At 41.1% G+C, this 16,774-nt stretch overlaps 1 protein-coding gene across 4 annotated transcripts in view; it reads left to right on the top strand.

The window, feature by feature from the left end:
- Positions 1 to 16,774, top strand: part of upf2 (UPF2 regulator of nonsense mediated mRNA decay) — a 147,821-nt gene that overhangs the window by 31,286 nt on the left and 99,761 nt on the right. For all 4 annotated transcript variants that reach the window (XM_041202154.1, XM_041202153.1, XM_041202152.1 and 1 more), the window contains exons 6-8: positions 8,130 to 8,290; positions 8,654 to 8,851; positions 15,941 to 16,108. In XM_041202154.1, coding sequence (XP_041058088.1) covers positions 8,130 to 8,290; positions 8,654 to 8,851; positions 15,941 to 16,108 — 527 coding nt within the window. The remainder of the gene's footprint in view (positions 1 to 8,129; positions 8,291 to 8,653; positions 8,852 to 15,940; positions 16,109 to 16,774) is intronic.

Below are 16,774 nucleotides of genomic sequence, written 5' to 3'. Positions count from 1 at the left end.
TACTGGGGATTCCCAGTGTGGTGCTGCAGTAATGTGATCATTCTGTCCAAGCAGCCACGTTAAAGAATTTTCACGGACCATCAACAGAAAACAAAGCAGTAGTGAAATCACTTTCCAACAATTTTACATAGAGCAAATTAAAGGTTGGGGGACACGTGGGGTGATGATAGAAGTTAAAATATTCTGAAACAACTGTTATTTTTAAACTAAAAATTGAAAAAGAATCTACTAGTTAAGCATACACCACTCAGCAGATATAATTTTTTCAGTGCTAGTTTCATTATTCATCAAATTTTATTATCAGGTTATTGTTAAAAACTGGTACTTCTGACTAAACAAGGTGTAATTTTTTAAGCGTTTTCAAATGGTGATGTGGGAGTAGAAAAGTTCATTGATTTCCATGATTGCAGGCTTTGGGAGGAATATACTGTAACCTATGTCGGAGTCTTCCTGAGTGACAGCCTGCAACTTCAGGATCTCCGCACTAATGTGTACATGCCCAACATCCAGAAGCTGCAGTCAGTTGCGGAGGGTTAATCACTGACAACACTGAGGATTCAAATCCGGGCCAATAAGTTTGCAAATCTCCGCTTGATGTTCGCTGTTTTAAGTAAACAGCCCCATTTTTCATGCTTTCTTCATTGCTGTGGCCCTGATTCCTGAAACCTTTCTGCTGAACCTTTACTGTATGCTTTCTATGCCTTTGCTATCCATGTTTGTGATCAGTTGTCCAGAATTCCATGTAAAATTTCAACTGTGACCTAACCAATGTTTTGTTCAAATTCAACATGAATCTTACTCTTTTGCAATATATTTGTTCCATCTAGTTGTTGAATATGTTTTGTCATCTTATTCAGTTCCTATAGTAGCAAGAACTGAACCATTTGAGAAGTAATATTTCATTGTAATTTTCATCAGATGTGGCATGATTCTTGCTTATTCCCATTATGAGTGCAGCAGTTTTTAAAATCTGGTCTCCCCCAATCATGTCATAAGAATTTTGGCCGTGCATCATTTTGGCATGTAAAATTTGAGTTTTTGTACTGTTTTCGTGGAAGGTTAATAACCAGCAATACAATTATTGATTTCGCACTTGCAGTTTGGGGTTGTTCCTGGCCTGACTATTTTGAACTGTGTAACACTATGGTGAAGCACTCCTGGTAAGAGTAATCTGGCATGATGAATTAATGTATCACATTGCAAGCATAATGCTGGTCTTCTTTTCTCCCACTGTTCTGGTATTAATGCACTAAATACGGCCTAAAGACTGCACTGGGGAGTGTAAAGGAATTTATATCCCCTCCCTGGCCTTTTCTGTGATGAAAGTGGATTGATGGTCAGATTAAGAAGTTCTTCGTTCTTGTAATAATGAAAATTAAGAGTATTTTGTAATCTAATATGGTGATGCAAGTGTTAATAGTAAATTTGCAAACCCAACGCCAATTCATTCACTTTCGTGGGCCACAAACAAGAGTAAATGGAGACCAATTTGGCCCATCTTTCCAAACATGTCAGCTTTGGTTCAGTTGGTAGCACCCATTTCTGAGTCAGATGGTTATGGAATGAAGTTTGACTTCAGTGACTTGAGCACGTCACCTAGGCTGACCCTTCTGTACGTTGCTGAGGAGGTGCCGTCCTTCAGATTAAATGTTTACCTGAGGCTCCATCTGCCTTTTTGGGTGGACATTAAAGATCCCATGGCACTAAGAAGAGGGGAATTCCCCCTGGTTTCCTGGCCCATGTTTATCCCTCAATAAATACCACTAAAACAGATTACCTGGTCATTGTCACTTTGCAGTCTGCCAGACCAAATTATTTGCTACATTTTCCTACATTAAAACAATGGAAATCACTTTGGAACATCTTGTAGAATCATAGAGTGATACAGCTCTTCATCCCTCTGGTTTTTTTGCAATTACCTTTAAATCTGTGCCCTCTGGTTACTGACCGTCCTGCCACTGGAAACAGTTTCTCCTTATTTACTCTATCAAAACCCCTCCTGATGTTATGACAGGTGTTATATTAATGTAAGACTTTCTTTAATCTACTAAGGAACTGTCCAGAATGTGTTTTATAAATTATTCCCATTTTGACTGTCATTCTTGGGGTTTGTCTTGTCTACCTTTAGTTAGTTATTAGAGACTGCCTGGAACAGATAGGTGTTTCTGTGGCCATAGACCTGACTCCAGGACGGTATGTTGCCTGCCTGGTGCCAGGATCAAGGATATCATTGAACGGCTGCAAGGCATTCTAAAGGGGGAGGGCAAACAGAAAGAGATTGTGGTATATATTGGCACCAATGACATAGGTAGAAAGATGAATGAGATCCTGCAAGCAGAATTTAGGGAGCTAGGAAACAGATTAAAAAACAGGACCTCAAAGGTAGTAATCTCTGGATTACTTCTGGTGCCACGCACTAGTGAATATAGAAATAAGAGGTTAGTCCAGATGAATGTGTGGCTGGAGAGATGGTGCAGGAGGGAGGTCTTTAGATTTCTGGGACATTGGGACCGTTTCTGGGGGCAGTGGGACCTGTACAAGGCGGGCGGGTTGAACCTGAACTGGAATGGGACCAGAATCCTTGCGGGTAGGTTTACTAGTGCTATCGGGGAGGGTTTAAACTAACTTGGCAGGGGGTTGGGATCCAGAGAGGAGGTTCAGCAGGGGCAGATGCACAGCCAAAATTAGGAGAGAGAGCAAGTGAGTCTGGAAGGCATAGAAATTATAGGCCAGTTAAGGTTCAAGGGGGTTTGACAAGGTTGGATGGTATTTATTTTAATGCAAGGAATCTGATGAAAAAGGCAGATGAGTTGATGGCAAAAATTAACACATGGAAGTATGATGTCATTGCTGTCACAGAGACATGGCTGAGAGAGGGGCAGGATTGGCAGCTCAGTATCAGGATATAGTGTCTTCAGACGAGACAGGCAAGGAAGTAAAAGAGGAGGTGGTATCGCAATATTGATCAAAGAATCAATTACAACTGTAAGGAGAGATGACGTCTTAGAAGGCTCCTCAAATGAAGCCATATCAGTAGAACTTAAAAACAAAAAAAGAGCGATCACATTGCTAGGAGTGTACTCTAGGCTCCCAAACAGTCAGAGAGAAATAGAAGAGCAGATATGTAGGCAAGTTTCAGAGAAGTGTAAATACAATAGGGTAGTAATAGTTGAGGATTTCAACTTCCCCAACATTAACTGGGTTAGTCATGGTGTGATAGCTTTAGAGGGAGTGGAATTCTTAAAATGCATCCAGGAGAGCTTTTTAAGCCAGTACGTAAAAGGTCTTACAAGAGAGGGGGCAGTCCTGGACTTAATTTTAGGGAATGAAGCCGGGCAAGTGGTAGAGGTATCAATGGGGAAGCTTTTTGCAGATAGTGATCATAACTCCGTTAGATTCCAGGTTGTTATAGAAAAGGACAAGGATGGACCAGAAATCAGACTTCTAAATTTAGGGAAAGGCCGATTTTAATAAGATCAGATATGATCTGGCCAGAGTGGACTGGGAGCAGCTACTTTTAGGTAAATTTGCGTGAGAGCAGTAGGACTCATTCAAGAGTGAAATAGGGAGAGCACAGGGCCAACATATTCCAGCAAAGATAAAGGGTGGGACCAACAAATCCAGAGAACCCTGGATGTAGAGGGGTGTACAGGATTGGATAAAGAGAAAAAGGGAGGCGTATGGCAGATATCGAGGGCTCAAAACTGAGGAAGCCCTAGAGGAGTATAGAATGTGTAGGGGGAATCTTAAAAAGGAAATTAGGAGAGTAAAAAGGGGGCTTGAAGAAACATTGGCAGGTAAATTAAAGGAAAATCCAAAGTTATTTTACAAGTACGTTAAGAGTAAGAGGATAACTAGCAAAAGAGTAGGGCCCATTAAGGACTGTAGTGGTAATTTGTGTGTGGAGCCGGAAGACGTAGGTAGGGTTCTAAATGAATACTTTGTGTTGGTGTTCACAAGCGGGAGGTACGGCGTGGGTCTGGAAGTCAGGCAGAAGGACTGTTATATAATTAAAAGAATTAGCATAGAAAGAGAGGAGGTTCTAAGTGGCCTGGCAGGCTTAAAAGTAGATAAATCTCCAGGCCTGGATTAAATATATCCTAGGCTATTGAATGAGGCAAGGGAGGAGATAGCGGAGATACTGGCAATAATTTTCAATATCTCTCTGGCCACAGGAGAGGTGCCAGAGGTGGATTTTCCTTTATTTTACCTGCCGATGTTCTTTCATGTCTCCTTTTTGCTCTCCTAATTGCCTTTTTAAGGTCGCCCCTACACATTCTGTACTCTAGGCCTTCTGCTATTTTAAGCCCTCGGTATTTGCCATAAGCCTCCCTTTTCCTCTTTATCCAACCCTATATATCCCTCTACATTCAGACTTCCCTGGATTTGTTGGTCCCACCCTTTGTCTTTACTGGAATATTTTGGCCCTGTGCTCTCCCTATTTCTTTCCTGTATGAGTCCCACTGCTCTGATGCAGATTTACCTAAAAGTAGTTGCTCCTAGTCCACTCTGTTCAAATCATATCTGATCTTATTAAAATTGGCCTTCACCCAATTTAGAACTCTGGAGAACAGCCAGTGTGGTACCATTATTCAAGAAGGGAGGAAGGGATAAACCAGGTAACTACAGGCCAGTCAGTCTAACCTCAGTGGTGGGGAAACTATTGGAAGCAATTCTGAGGGACAGAATTAATCTACACTTGGAAAGGCAGGGATTAATTAAAGACAGTCAGCATGGTTTTGTCAAGGGGAGGTCATGTCTGCTAATTTGATTGAATTTTTCAAAGAGGTGACCATGTGTGTAGATGAGGGCAATGCATTTGACATAGTCAACTTGGACTTCAGCAAGGCTTTTGATAAAGTCCCGCATGGGAGACTGATAACGAAGGTAAGAGCTCATGGGATCCAAGTCAATTTGGCAAATTGTATCCAGAATTGGCTAAGTGGCAGGAAGCAGAGGGTGATGGTCGAGGGGTGTTTTTGTGACTGGATGCCTGTGTCCAGTGGGGCTCCACAGGGATCGGTGTTGGGTCCCTTGCTGTTTGTGGTATATTTAAATGATTTAGACTTGAATGTAGGAGGATTGATCAGTAAGTTCGTGGATGACACAAAAATTGGTGGGGTGGTAAATCGTGAGGAGGATAGCCTTAGATTACAGGAGTATATAAAGGGCTGATCAGTGGCAAATGGAATTTAATCCGGTTAAGTTTGAGATGATGCACTTGGGCAGAACAAACATGGCACGGGAATACACGATGAATGTTGGGACCCTGGGAAGAACCAAGGATCAGAGGGATCTTGTGTGCATGTCCAGCGGTCCCTTAAGGTAGCGGGACAGGTAGGTAAGCTGGGAAGGCATATGGGATACTTACCTTTATAAGCTGAGGCATAGAATATAAGAGCAAGAAGGTTATACTGGAACTGTATAAAACGCTGGTTAGGCCATAGCTAGAGTATTGCGTGCAGTTCAGGAATCCGCATTATAGGAAGGATGTGATTGCACTAGAGAGAGTGCAGAGGAGATTTACCAGGATGTTGCCTGGGCTGGAGAGTTTTAGTTATGAGGAGAGATTGGACAGACTAGGGTTATTTTCCCTGGAGCAGAGGAGATTGAGGGGGGACATGATTGAGGTGTATAAAATGAGAGGCGTAGATAGGGTAGCCAGGAAGGAACTTTTCCCCTTGGTGGAGGGATCAATAATCAGGGGACATAGATTTAAGGTAAGGGGCAGGAGATTTAGAGGGGATGTGAGGAAGAATTTTTTCACCCAGAGGATGGTGGGAATCGGGACCTCACTGCCTGAAAGAGTGGTAGAGGCAGAAATCCTCATAACATTTAAGAAGTATTCGGATGTGCACTTGCATTGCCATGGGCCTAGTGCTGGAAAATGGGATTAGAATTGGTACTTGTTTGACCTGCCCAGAATCGATGGGCCTTTTTCTGTGCTGTAGACCTCTGTGACTCTATTTTCTAAAATAAAATAAATTTTTCTTGTTTGCTTATTTTTCCACTAGTAAACATTCTATAACAGAAGCCCATTCTTGTTGGATAGCTCTTATTTCTTAGTTCAATCAAGAAGAACATCACCTTCATTCAGGGAGAGTAGTGATAAATGGTTGTTTTTCAGATTGGGGGAAGGTTTGTAGTGGAGTTCCTCAGGGGTCAGTGTTGAGACCCTTGCTCTTCCTGATATATATTAATGACCTAGACTGTGGTGTTCAAGTCATGATTTCAAAATTTGCAGGTGATATGAAGATTGGAAATGTTGTCAACTGCGATGGGGGTAGTCTTGTACTTCAAAAGGACAAAGACACATGTGGTGGATTGGGCAGACAAGTAGCAGATGAAGTTCAATGCAGAGAAATGTGAGGTGATTCGTTTTGGCAGGAAAGGTATGGTGAGACAGTATAAAATAAAGGGAGAGCCTCTAAAGGAGGTGCAGGAACAGAGGGACCTCAGTACATAGGTCATTGAAGATGGCAGGGCATGTTGAGAGACCAGCTAATAAAGCATTTTGTATCTTAGGCTTTATTAATAAGGGCATTGAATACGAGAGTAAGGAGGTCATGTTGATCTTGTATAAGACACCAGTTAGGCCTCATCTGGAATCCTGCGTCCAGTTCTGGACACCATACTTGAGGAAGGATGTGAAGGCATTGGAGAGAGTACAGAAGAGATTCACAAGAATGATTCCTGGGCTGAAGAACTCTAGCTATCAGGATAGATTGGAGAGGTTGGGACTCTTTTCCTTGGAGATAAGAAGGCTGAGAGGAGACTTGATATCCAAGATCCTGAGGGGTATGGTCAGGGTAAACGGTGAGAAACTGTTCCCACTCAAGAGAGCAGTCAAGAATTAGAGGGCACAGATTCAAAATAACTGGCAAGAGGAGTAAAAGTGATGTGAGGAAATTTTTTTTTTTCACCCAGAGGGTGGTTGGAGTCTGGAACAAACTTCCTGAAAGGGTAGTGGAGACAGGTTTGATCGAGGTATTCAAAAGGGAATTAGATTGTTACCTGAAAAGAGAGAATGTGCAAGGTTACGCGAGTAAGGTGGGACCAGGTGGATAGCTCTTTCAGAGAGCCTGTGCAGACTCGATGGACTGAATGGCCTCCATCTGCACTGTAAAGATACAATGTGATATGTGTGACTGAATTTTCTTTCTAATGTGTATTATGTAATAGATTTTTGTAGTGTAGAATATTTGTTGGTTAAAATTTGTACACTTCGGTTACACGCTATGATAGCTTTTGGTGAATTAATCATGACCCAGTAAATCTCAGCCCTCTTTCTAAGAATCCTTCTGTATAGTTATCAAATACTTCATGCATTAAAGTTGACAGTCAGAAATTTGATCTCTTGCAGTTTAGCTCTCCAGTTATTGTTCTTGAAAAAGCCTCTTTTGCCTTCTGTTCTCCCAGTTGACTGGGAAGGCCTCAAGTAGACATATTTGGTGTCGCATTTTGAATTATCAGTTTCTTTCTGACTGAAATTCAACTTGAAGTTGCTTTCTTTATTTGGTTTGGAAGTTTTGTAATAGCTGTCAACTTTTTGTGAAGTTGTTGTGGGAATTCAATCAGACCACTTTATTTAGCTATATACTAGTTATATACTAGTTATATACTAGTCTAGGATAGAAGGTGCCAGTTATAGTAATATATTTTGTTGCCAAACTCACTGTAGTAAAAGGTTTAAGTGATTTTTAGTTAATCAATTCACGACTATCCCAGTCAAGAGAGAATTAATTAAACCTATATGAGATCTACTTTAGAACTGCTAAAATCTGTTCCATTTAAAATAATTTAGAGTGAAACCTGATTGCTTTATCAGCAAGGTCTATATGTCACTATTCGCAGTGCTCCTTATTCCCATTAGTTTCACCCATTCATTATGTACTGTCAATAGAAATTTTGGCTTTTGATTAATGGCTGATTAAAATGAGTTAGTACTTGCTACCTATTTGGAAATTGATGTTTTGGTAAAATGTGGGTATACAAATTTGGTTCCTCAATTGATTTTCAAAGTTCATAATTTTTCAATTATTTGAAGACTGGTATTAACTAGCCAGCAGAATTGAACTCAATGCCAAGACTTCCTTTAACTTCTGTTTTTGTGGGTTTTTTTCTGTTAGGAGAATCTTGCATTCAAAAGGAGAGCTGAGTGAAGATCGGCACAAGCAGTATGAGGAATTTGCCACCTCTTACCAGAAGCTGTTAGCGAACACACAGAGCCTAGCTGATTTGTTGGATGAGAATATGCCTGAACTTCCCCAAGATAAATCTGCACAGGAAGGTAAATTATCCATCTGACCGTTGTTGTTTCAGCAGCAGAGGTTAAGGTGTGAACACCTAATTATTTCACAGCATCCCAATTCCATTGACAGTTTATATCCTTTCGTATTTGGATAAGCAGGAAAAAAAATGCAGGTCAAGTCATTGGAAGATATTCTGTTAGTGAAAGCGCCCTTCTAGTGTTAAGCAGCTTCATCAAAAACATACAACTGGCATCAAAGAATGTGACTTTAAACCTTTTTGTCTTGGATTTTCAGTCAGCTCCATGAATTTATTTACTAGATTTATATAAGCAGCCACTAGGTGTCACTAAATGACAGTTGTTTCATATATGACAATGAAGTTTTGTAATTTTATTTAATAGAACATGGCACTGGCATTGACATCTTCACACCTGGGAAGCCTGGAGAATATGACCTTGATGGAGGAATCTGGGAGGATGAAGATGCACGCAATTTCTATGAAAACCTAATTGACCTGAAAGCATTTGTACCTGCCATATTGTTCAAAGATAATGAAAAGAACTCGCAGAACAAAGATGCCAGCAAAGAAGATTCAAAAGGTAATGTGGTGTGTAGGTATAAGTGGAAACTTATGTAATTTATATATAGATATTATAATATATTTAGTATTTGAGTAGAATTGGAAAGTGGCACCAGTGGATTTGTTTGAAGTCTGAATTGTGTTGCTTAGTCTGAGAAATCAGCTTGCAGTTGCATTTCAGAATTTGAGAAAGTGAAATATACTTTTGGAAACATGGAATATAACTTCAGCAGAAAGGTGCAAATCGTCAGCAACTTGCAGTGGTTCACAATTCATGGGGTGGCTTTTTGCTTCAAGTTGCTGACTGATTTACACGTTAGTAACTGTGACATTCTGGGGCCATTACTTTTTCAGCTAGATCTGGCCCATTGACAAGACTCCATCACATTGGTGAATGATGCACCTCAAGGACAAATGGACTCATAGTTATTAGATTGTAATGAATCTCAATAGGGTGTAAGTAGGCTATCAAATTATTGTGTGATGCATGTGGGGAAAACTACGGTGTGCTGTTCTATCTTGAAGACAATCTGCTGCTCTAATTACAAGTTCCAAGCCTGTTTGCTTAATGGCAACAGGATGGGTGACATATATCCTTATCACTGAGATTTACATGTATTGAAATAAAACAAGCAAAATTCACCTTTTTAAAGCTATGGTGCAATCTAGAATTATTTAGTTATTACACTCTGAGTTTCATGAATTTGATATAGTTTAGGGACTGAATCTTCGCCTGGGCTTGGGAAAACCTGACCTGTGCATTATTGCGGCTTATAGCCTGCGCACCTGACCCCTGTGTGACTTCACACACCGTTTTTGTTTTTTCACACCGGGGCCGGGTTCACAGTGCAGTTTGTGAGCCATGACCCAATGCAAGAGGAGTATGGGTACGGGAGGCAGGCTGGTTAGAAGGTTCGCCTTGGTCTCCAACACAGTATCACAGTTCCCAAAAGAGTTTAAAACATCCACTAAACCTCGTACCTCACCCCCCCTCCCCCCACCTATCCTGCCCTCAGATCGCCCATGCCACCTCTATGCCCCTATGTATCCTCTATACCCTCAGATTCCCTGATGCCACCTGTTAGAATCATATCTCTCAAGACTAATTTTTTCTTTTAGAAAATGGAAGGGTATGGCATGATCTGGACATTTGGATGTTAACCTGGGATTTTTTTTTAAAAGGTCCTAAGCTCACCTTGGAACTGTCAGCAAGCAGGCCTCTTTCAAGAAATCACTTGACCTTTATGGTACTTGAGGAAGATCTGGTTGTTTGTTTTAAAATTCAGTTATTTTAATTGATGGAGGGAAAAAAAACTGAAAATGAAGGTTGATAACTTGCTGGAAATCACATGGGAGAGGGGGGAAAAATTTAAGTTGTGAACCTGCTTGTTTTGAAGGCAGCCTTGTTGGAGAACAAGCTGAGGGAAAAAAAAAGCTCCCTCTCTCTACCTTGCTTAAAGTTGTGCATGGCTGTCCACCTGAGTGGAACTGGTCTGCATTTGGACCTGCAAAGCTGGGCATTTGGTGGGAAATTCCAGTCAGCTGCCGGAACCAGCGGCCTGCCTACACACAAGAGAACTTCAAGTCAACAGCGCCGTGACCCTGCGGACTTTATCCTTTATTTTATAATGCCCATCCTCGAAAGCCCATCTCTGCAGAGAGACTTTATCTGTTTGTCCATTGTTTGTCTGTGTGTGTGCTGGGGGAGCTCTTTAGGAAGAGATAGATAGTTATACGTCAACGTCAACTCGAAACGTTAACTCTTTTCTTCTCCGCCGATGCTGCCAGACCTGCTGAGTTTTTCCAGGTAATTCTGTTTTTGTTTTGGATTTCCAGCATCCGCAGTTTTTTGTTTTTATTTTTGTTTTTATCTAGATAGTTATACTTCCTGATTACAATTGTGTGTTGCCCAGTACTCGCAAGTCATTAAAAGAAGTTTTGTTTTAAAAATAAGTTAATCATTCTGAGTTTTTGGAAGAAGCCTGGTCAAGAGTCTCTTTTCTTCTGGGTACTGGAGGTATGGGTATGCAGTTGACCATTTTGTTAAGAAAATTAAACATTTAAGTTAATGGTATGGCTTGTGGAGTAGTGGGACTTGATAATTGGATTTAATCATCCAGGGCAGGAGATATAAGCCTTGATCCCTGATTTATTCTTAGTTTGATGAGGTCATATGCGGACATGCAAACAAGGAGCAGGAGTAGGCCATTCAGCCTCTTAAGCCTGACCCATCATTTAATAAGATCATGCCTGATTTGGCAGTAACCTGAAATCTGCATCCCACCTACCCCCGATAACCAATCACCCCCTTGCTTACCAAGAATCTAACCACCTCTGCCTTAAAAATATTCAAAAACTCTGCTTCCACCACCTTTTCAGGAAGAGAGTTCCAAAGACTCATGACCCTCTGAGTGAAAAAATTTCACCTCATCTCAGTTTTAAATGAGCGACCCCTTATTTTTAAACAGTGACCCCTCGTTCTAGATTCTCCCACAAGAAGAAACAACCTCTCCATGTCCACCCTGTCAAGACCCCTCAGGATTTTATATGTTTCAATCAAGCCGCATCTTACTCTCCTAAACTCCAGCGGATACAAGCCCAGCCTGTCCAACCTTTCTTCATAAGACAACCCACCCATTCCAGGTATTAGTGTGGTAAACCTTCGCTGAACTGCTTGAAAGGCATTTACACCCTTCCTTAAATAAGGTGACTAATACTGTACACAGTACTCCAAATGTGGTCTCGCTAGTGCCCTTTATAACTGAAGCATGATCTCCCTACTTTTGTATTCAATTTGCCTTGCAATAAATGATAAAATTCTATTAGCTTTCCTAATTACTTGCTGTGCCTGCATACTAGCCTTTTGTGTTTCATGCACTAGGACACGCAGACCCCTCTGCACCTCAGAGCTCTGCAATCTCTCACCATTTAGATAATGGATAATATGCTTCTCTTTTATTCTCCCTGCCAAAATGGACAATTTCACATTTTCCCACATTATACTCCCATTTGCCAGATCTTTGCCCACTCACTTAACCTTTCTATGTCTTTTTGGAGCCTCCTTACATCCTCTTCACAACTTAGTTTCCTCCCTACCTTTGTGCCATCAGCAAATTTGCCAACCATCTCTTCATCCAAGTCATTTGTATAAATTGTGAACAGTTGAGGCCCTAGCACTGATCCCTGTGGCACACCACTCATTACATCTTGCCAACTGAAAAAGACCCATTTATGCCTACTCTCTGTTTCCTGTTAGCCAACCAATCTTCTATCCATGCCAATATGTTACCCCCTCTACCATGAGCTTTTTTTTCCTGCAATAATCTTTGATGTGGCACTTTATCAAATGCCTTCTGAAAATCTAAGTACAGTACATCCATCAGTTCCCCTTTATCTGCAGCACATGTTACTTCCTCAAAGAACTCCAATAAATTGATCAAACATGATTTCCCTTTCACAAAACCATGTTGATTCTGCCTGATTACCTTGAGCTTATCCATGTGCCTTGCTATAACTTCTTTAATAACAGCTTCTAACATTTTCCCTACGACAAATGTTAAGCTACCTGGCCTGCAGTTTCCCACTTTCTGCCTCCCTCCCTTTTTGAATATGGAGTTACATTTGCTATCTTCCAATCTAACGGATCCTTCCCCGAATCTAGGGAGTTTTGGAAAATTAAAACCAATGCATCAACTATCTCACCAGACATTTCTTTTAAGACCCCAGGCTGAAGTCCATCAGGACCTGGGCTCTTGTCAGCCCACAGCTCCAACAATTTACTCAATGCCACTTCCCTGGTGACTGTAATTTTCCTGACTTCCTCCCCGGCTTCCATTTCCTGGTTTATAGCTGCTTCTGGGATGTTACCTGTGTCCTCTATCGTGAAAACTGATGCAAAATACCTGTTCAATTCACCTGCTGTCTCCTTGTTTTCCATTACCAATTCTCCATACTCACTTTCTATAGCACCAATGCTCACTTTGTTAACTCATTTCTTTTTAAAATATTTATAAAAACTTTTATTATGTTTTTATATTTCAGGCTAGATTTCTCTCATACTGTAATTTTTCGCTCCTTATTTGTCTTTTAGTCATTCTTTTCTGTTCCTTATATTCTGTCTAATCTTCTGACCTGTCACCTGTCTTTGCACAATTATATGCTTTTTGGCTAAATTTGCTGCTATCTTTAACCTTTCTAGTTAACCACTGATGGTGTGTCCGTCAAGGACTTTTTCTTACTCGTTGGAATGTATCTATTCTGAAATATCGCCTTAAATATTAGCCACTGCACCTCTATTGACCTAATTTGCCAATTCACTTTAACTAGCTCAGCTTGCTTGCTCTCATAATTGCCCTTAGTTAAGATTAAAAACATTATCTCAGACCCACTCTCTCTCTCAAACTGAATGTAAAATTCAATTATTTTGTGGTCGCTGCTACCTAGGGACACCTTCACTATGCGATCATTAATTACTCCCATCTCATTGCGCAATACCAGGCCTAGGATAACCTGCTCTCTGGTTGGCTCCAGAACATGCTGTTCTAAGAAATTATCCTGAAAACATTTAATGTATTCCTCTTCTAGGCTAGCTTTGCCCATCTGACTTTTCCAGTCTATATGTAAATTAAAATCTCCCATGATTATCGCTGTGCCTTTCTGACAAACTCCAAATGTTTCATCCGTTATGCTCCACCCTACCATGTGGTTACTATTTGGGGCCTGTACACAACTCCCACAAGTGACTTCTTTCCTTTACCATTTTCTTATCTCCACCCAAACCGTTTCCACATCCTGAACTTCGGTCATCCCTTCTTATTGGGCTAATACCATCATTAACTAACAGAGCCACCGCTCCATCTTTTCCTTGCTTCCTGTCCTTCCCAAATACCCTGTACCCTTTAATATTCAGGTCCCAATCCATGATCCCCTGCAGCCATGTCTCTATAACGGCTATCAAATCATAATTATTTATTCCTATGTGTGCTGTCAGTTCATCTGTTTTGTTTCAAATTCTACATGCATTCAGATACAGAGCTTTTTGTTTTATCCTTTTATTCTTTTTATAACCTCTAGTTTCATCTGTTGATTTATTGTTAGATTTGTACTCCCCATCCCTTCCTGTCACGGTCTGTTTTTCATTTCCCGTTATAAAACCTTTTTCCTTTGCCTTGTCTCTGCTCATTGATTTACCACATCTTTCCAAATTTGATCCCTTGCCCCTTTATTTAGCTTGAAACCCCCTCTACTTCCTTAATTATGCAGCTTGCAAGAACACCGGTGCCAGCACGTTCTGGGTGTAGACCATCCCAACGATACAGATCCCACTTTCCCCAATACTGGTGCCAGTGCCCCACAAACCAGAACCCACCTCTCCCACACCAGTCTTTGAGCCACACATTGATCTCCCTAATCTGATTTTTCTAGGCCAATTTGCACATGGCTCAGGTAATAATCCAGAGATTATGACCTTTGAGATTCTGCTTCTTAATTTGGTAGCTAGGTCCTCTTTCTGACTATGCAGAATCTCCTTCTTTGTCTTGCCTATGCCGTTAGTACCTACATGGACCATGATGACTCGGCCGTCCCCCTCCCACTGCAAGTTCCTCTCCAGCCCCATGCAGATATCTCGAACTCTGGCACCAGGCAGGCAACATAGCCATCTGGACTCATGCTCTTCGCTGCAGAGAATCTGACTATACTATCCCCAACCACCACTATATTCCTTTTTGCTCCCCCGATTTGAATGGCTTCCTGTAACCATGGTGCATTGGCCAGTTAGCTCATCCAATTTGCAGTTCCCCCCTCTCATCCAAGCAAACAGAAAAAACCTCAAAACTGTTGGACAATTGCAAAGGCCGAGGCTCCTGCATTCCTGTCCCCGAATCCCCTTACCTGCCTCACTCGCAGTCACACACTCCTGTCCCTGACCACTGACCAAATCAGAAGACCCTGTCCTAAGAGGTGTGACTGCCCCCTGGTACAAAGAATCCAGGTAACTTTCTCCCTCCCTGATGCATCGCAGTGTTTGTAATTCAGCCTACAGCTCATAAACTCTGAGCTGAAGCAGCTCAAACTTCACACACTTAAACTGCAGATGTGTTTGCCCTGGATCAAGCTGGCGTCCAGGAGATCCACATGCTGCAGTTGTGACACATCATCTGTCCTGACATCCTTAATATGTTCTACTTAACTATTTAATTATTTTATTCAATTATATATTTTACTTTTGCTTTTCTATATTTTATTAACTTTACCACCAGTTGCTAGACTATTTTGAACCTTAGGAATAGAATAAACCTTAGTCACTTACCAGATACTCACCAAATAATAGCTTCTTCCCCTGTAGGAGAGTACGACCACTTGCTGAAGGCTGAGAAAGTTAGAAAGCAAAAGAGCACCTCTTTCCCTCCCTTCCCTAACTCTCTTAATTACCCAATTCCCAGCACTCTATTCTAAGTTGCACTTCTTGCAGTAAACCTTACCTCTTTTCCCTAAGCACTGAATTCCCACTTTAAACCGAATTCCCACTTTAAACCAAATTCCCAAATATACTCACTCGGTCTCTACCTCACTCAGACCGACGTCTCCCCTCGATGATCGTGCACCTCTGCAGTTGGCACCCATATTCCAGGATTGGGCAAGGGGGGGAAATGAATCATGTTTTCTATACCTGACAGGTGTCCAGTACCCCTTCAGATACATGCAGGTAGATCCACATGCATCTTGGACTTGGCTCACTTGCAACACTCTCCAGATAAACAACCTGTTCATAGGTGAAGGACAGGTAAAGTTATAAAGGATTGTTGGTTGGTCTGCAGCTTGAGATGTCATCTTGAGGAAGAGGGAGAAGATGATGATTTGTTTCTTTGTGAGAAGTAGTTGGTGTTTTGGAAAAGAAAAGCCAGAATGTTAGCAGTATCTGAGTGTAGTTTTCATTGTTTGAGTATCTTTTCCATTTTATGCTGTAAATAATAACGTTTTTTTTTAAAAAGTGGGCTATTTTTAATGCCCAGTTTTCGAATTGTATTACTACAAATGGTTTATGTTAAAAGTTTGCAAAATCCACCACATAGATCATTATTTACAGTAATTCACCTGTTTGTAACAGATTCCAAAGATGGGAAAGAGCCCAAGGATGGAAAAGATTCCAAAGAATTAGTTGCTACAGAGGAGCTGGAGTTGGAGCTGGAGAATCTGGATATTAATGATGACATTTTAGAGGAAGAAGGAACAGAAGAAACAGAAGACCTTAGTCAAAAACTTCTGGAGGAGCATGGTAACTCATTTTTTTTAACTACTGTAACTAAACTGTGGGGCCTGCTACTCCCAATATGTGGCTGAGCTGCAGCCAACCCCTACAAAATACTGAGACTGCCTTTTGCACTTTCATATTTTCCTTATTTGTAGAATGAAATATTGTTTAGAAACAGGGAAATACCATTGGGCCCAACAATCCAGTTCCTTTAGAATTATCTGTCTAGACAGCATAGGGTTGCTAGCCGTTGATTGTTCCTTCACCATACCTTACCCGTGAGTTTTAATACTTGGTGCTTTGACATTTGTCTACACACTTGCTCAAAGAAATTCTAAATTTTGATCAGACAGAATGTATTTTTTTTGTCATTGGAAATTATGAAGTCATGCATGGTGGTGCTGATTACTAAAACACAAGCCACATCAGGGAACATTGGAGAACATGATGGCTGGGGTTTTGTTTGAAACTACTTTTCTTTCAATCTACCTTTGCTCCCTGCCTGTGTTGGATTTTAAATGGGAAACAGGGGTTCAGAAACTCCACTGAAACTAATTTAACTAGCCTTTCAAAAAGCAGGCCCTGTGAAAATGGATGAGCTGGTATTTGGCAATGCCTTTGTGATCCAGAGAAATATGATATATTGTGTGCCACTACCTATCTAGCCCAGAATAAAGTGATAACCTAGAA

Source organism: Carcharodon carcharias, chromosome 13 (assembly GCF_017639515.1).
Source record: "Carcharodon carcharias isolate sCarCar2 chromosome 13, sCarCar2.pri, whole genome shotgun sequence".
Taxonomy (NCBI): domain Eukaryota; kingdom Metazoa; phylum Chordata; class Chondrichthyes; order Lamniformes; family Lamnidae; genus Carcharodon; species Carcharodon carcharias.
The sequence above is the reverse complement of the archived record's forward strand: the minus strand, read 5'-3'. Positions and strand labels throughout refer to the sequence as shown.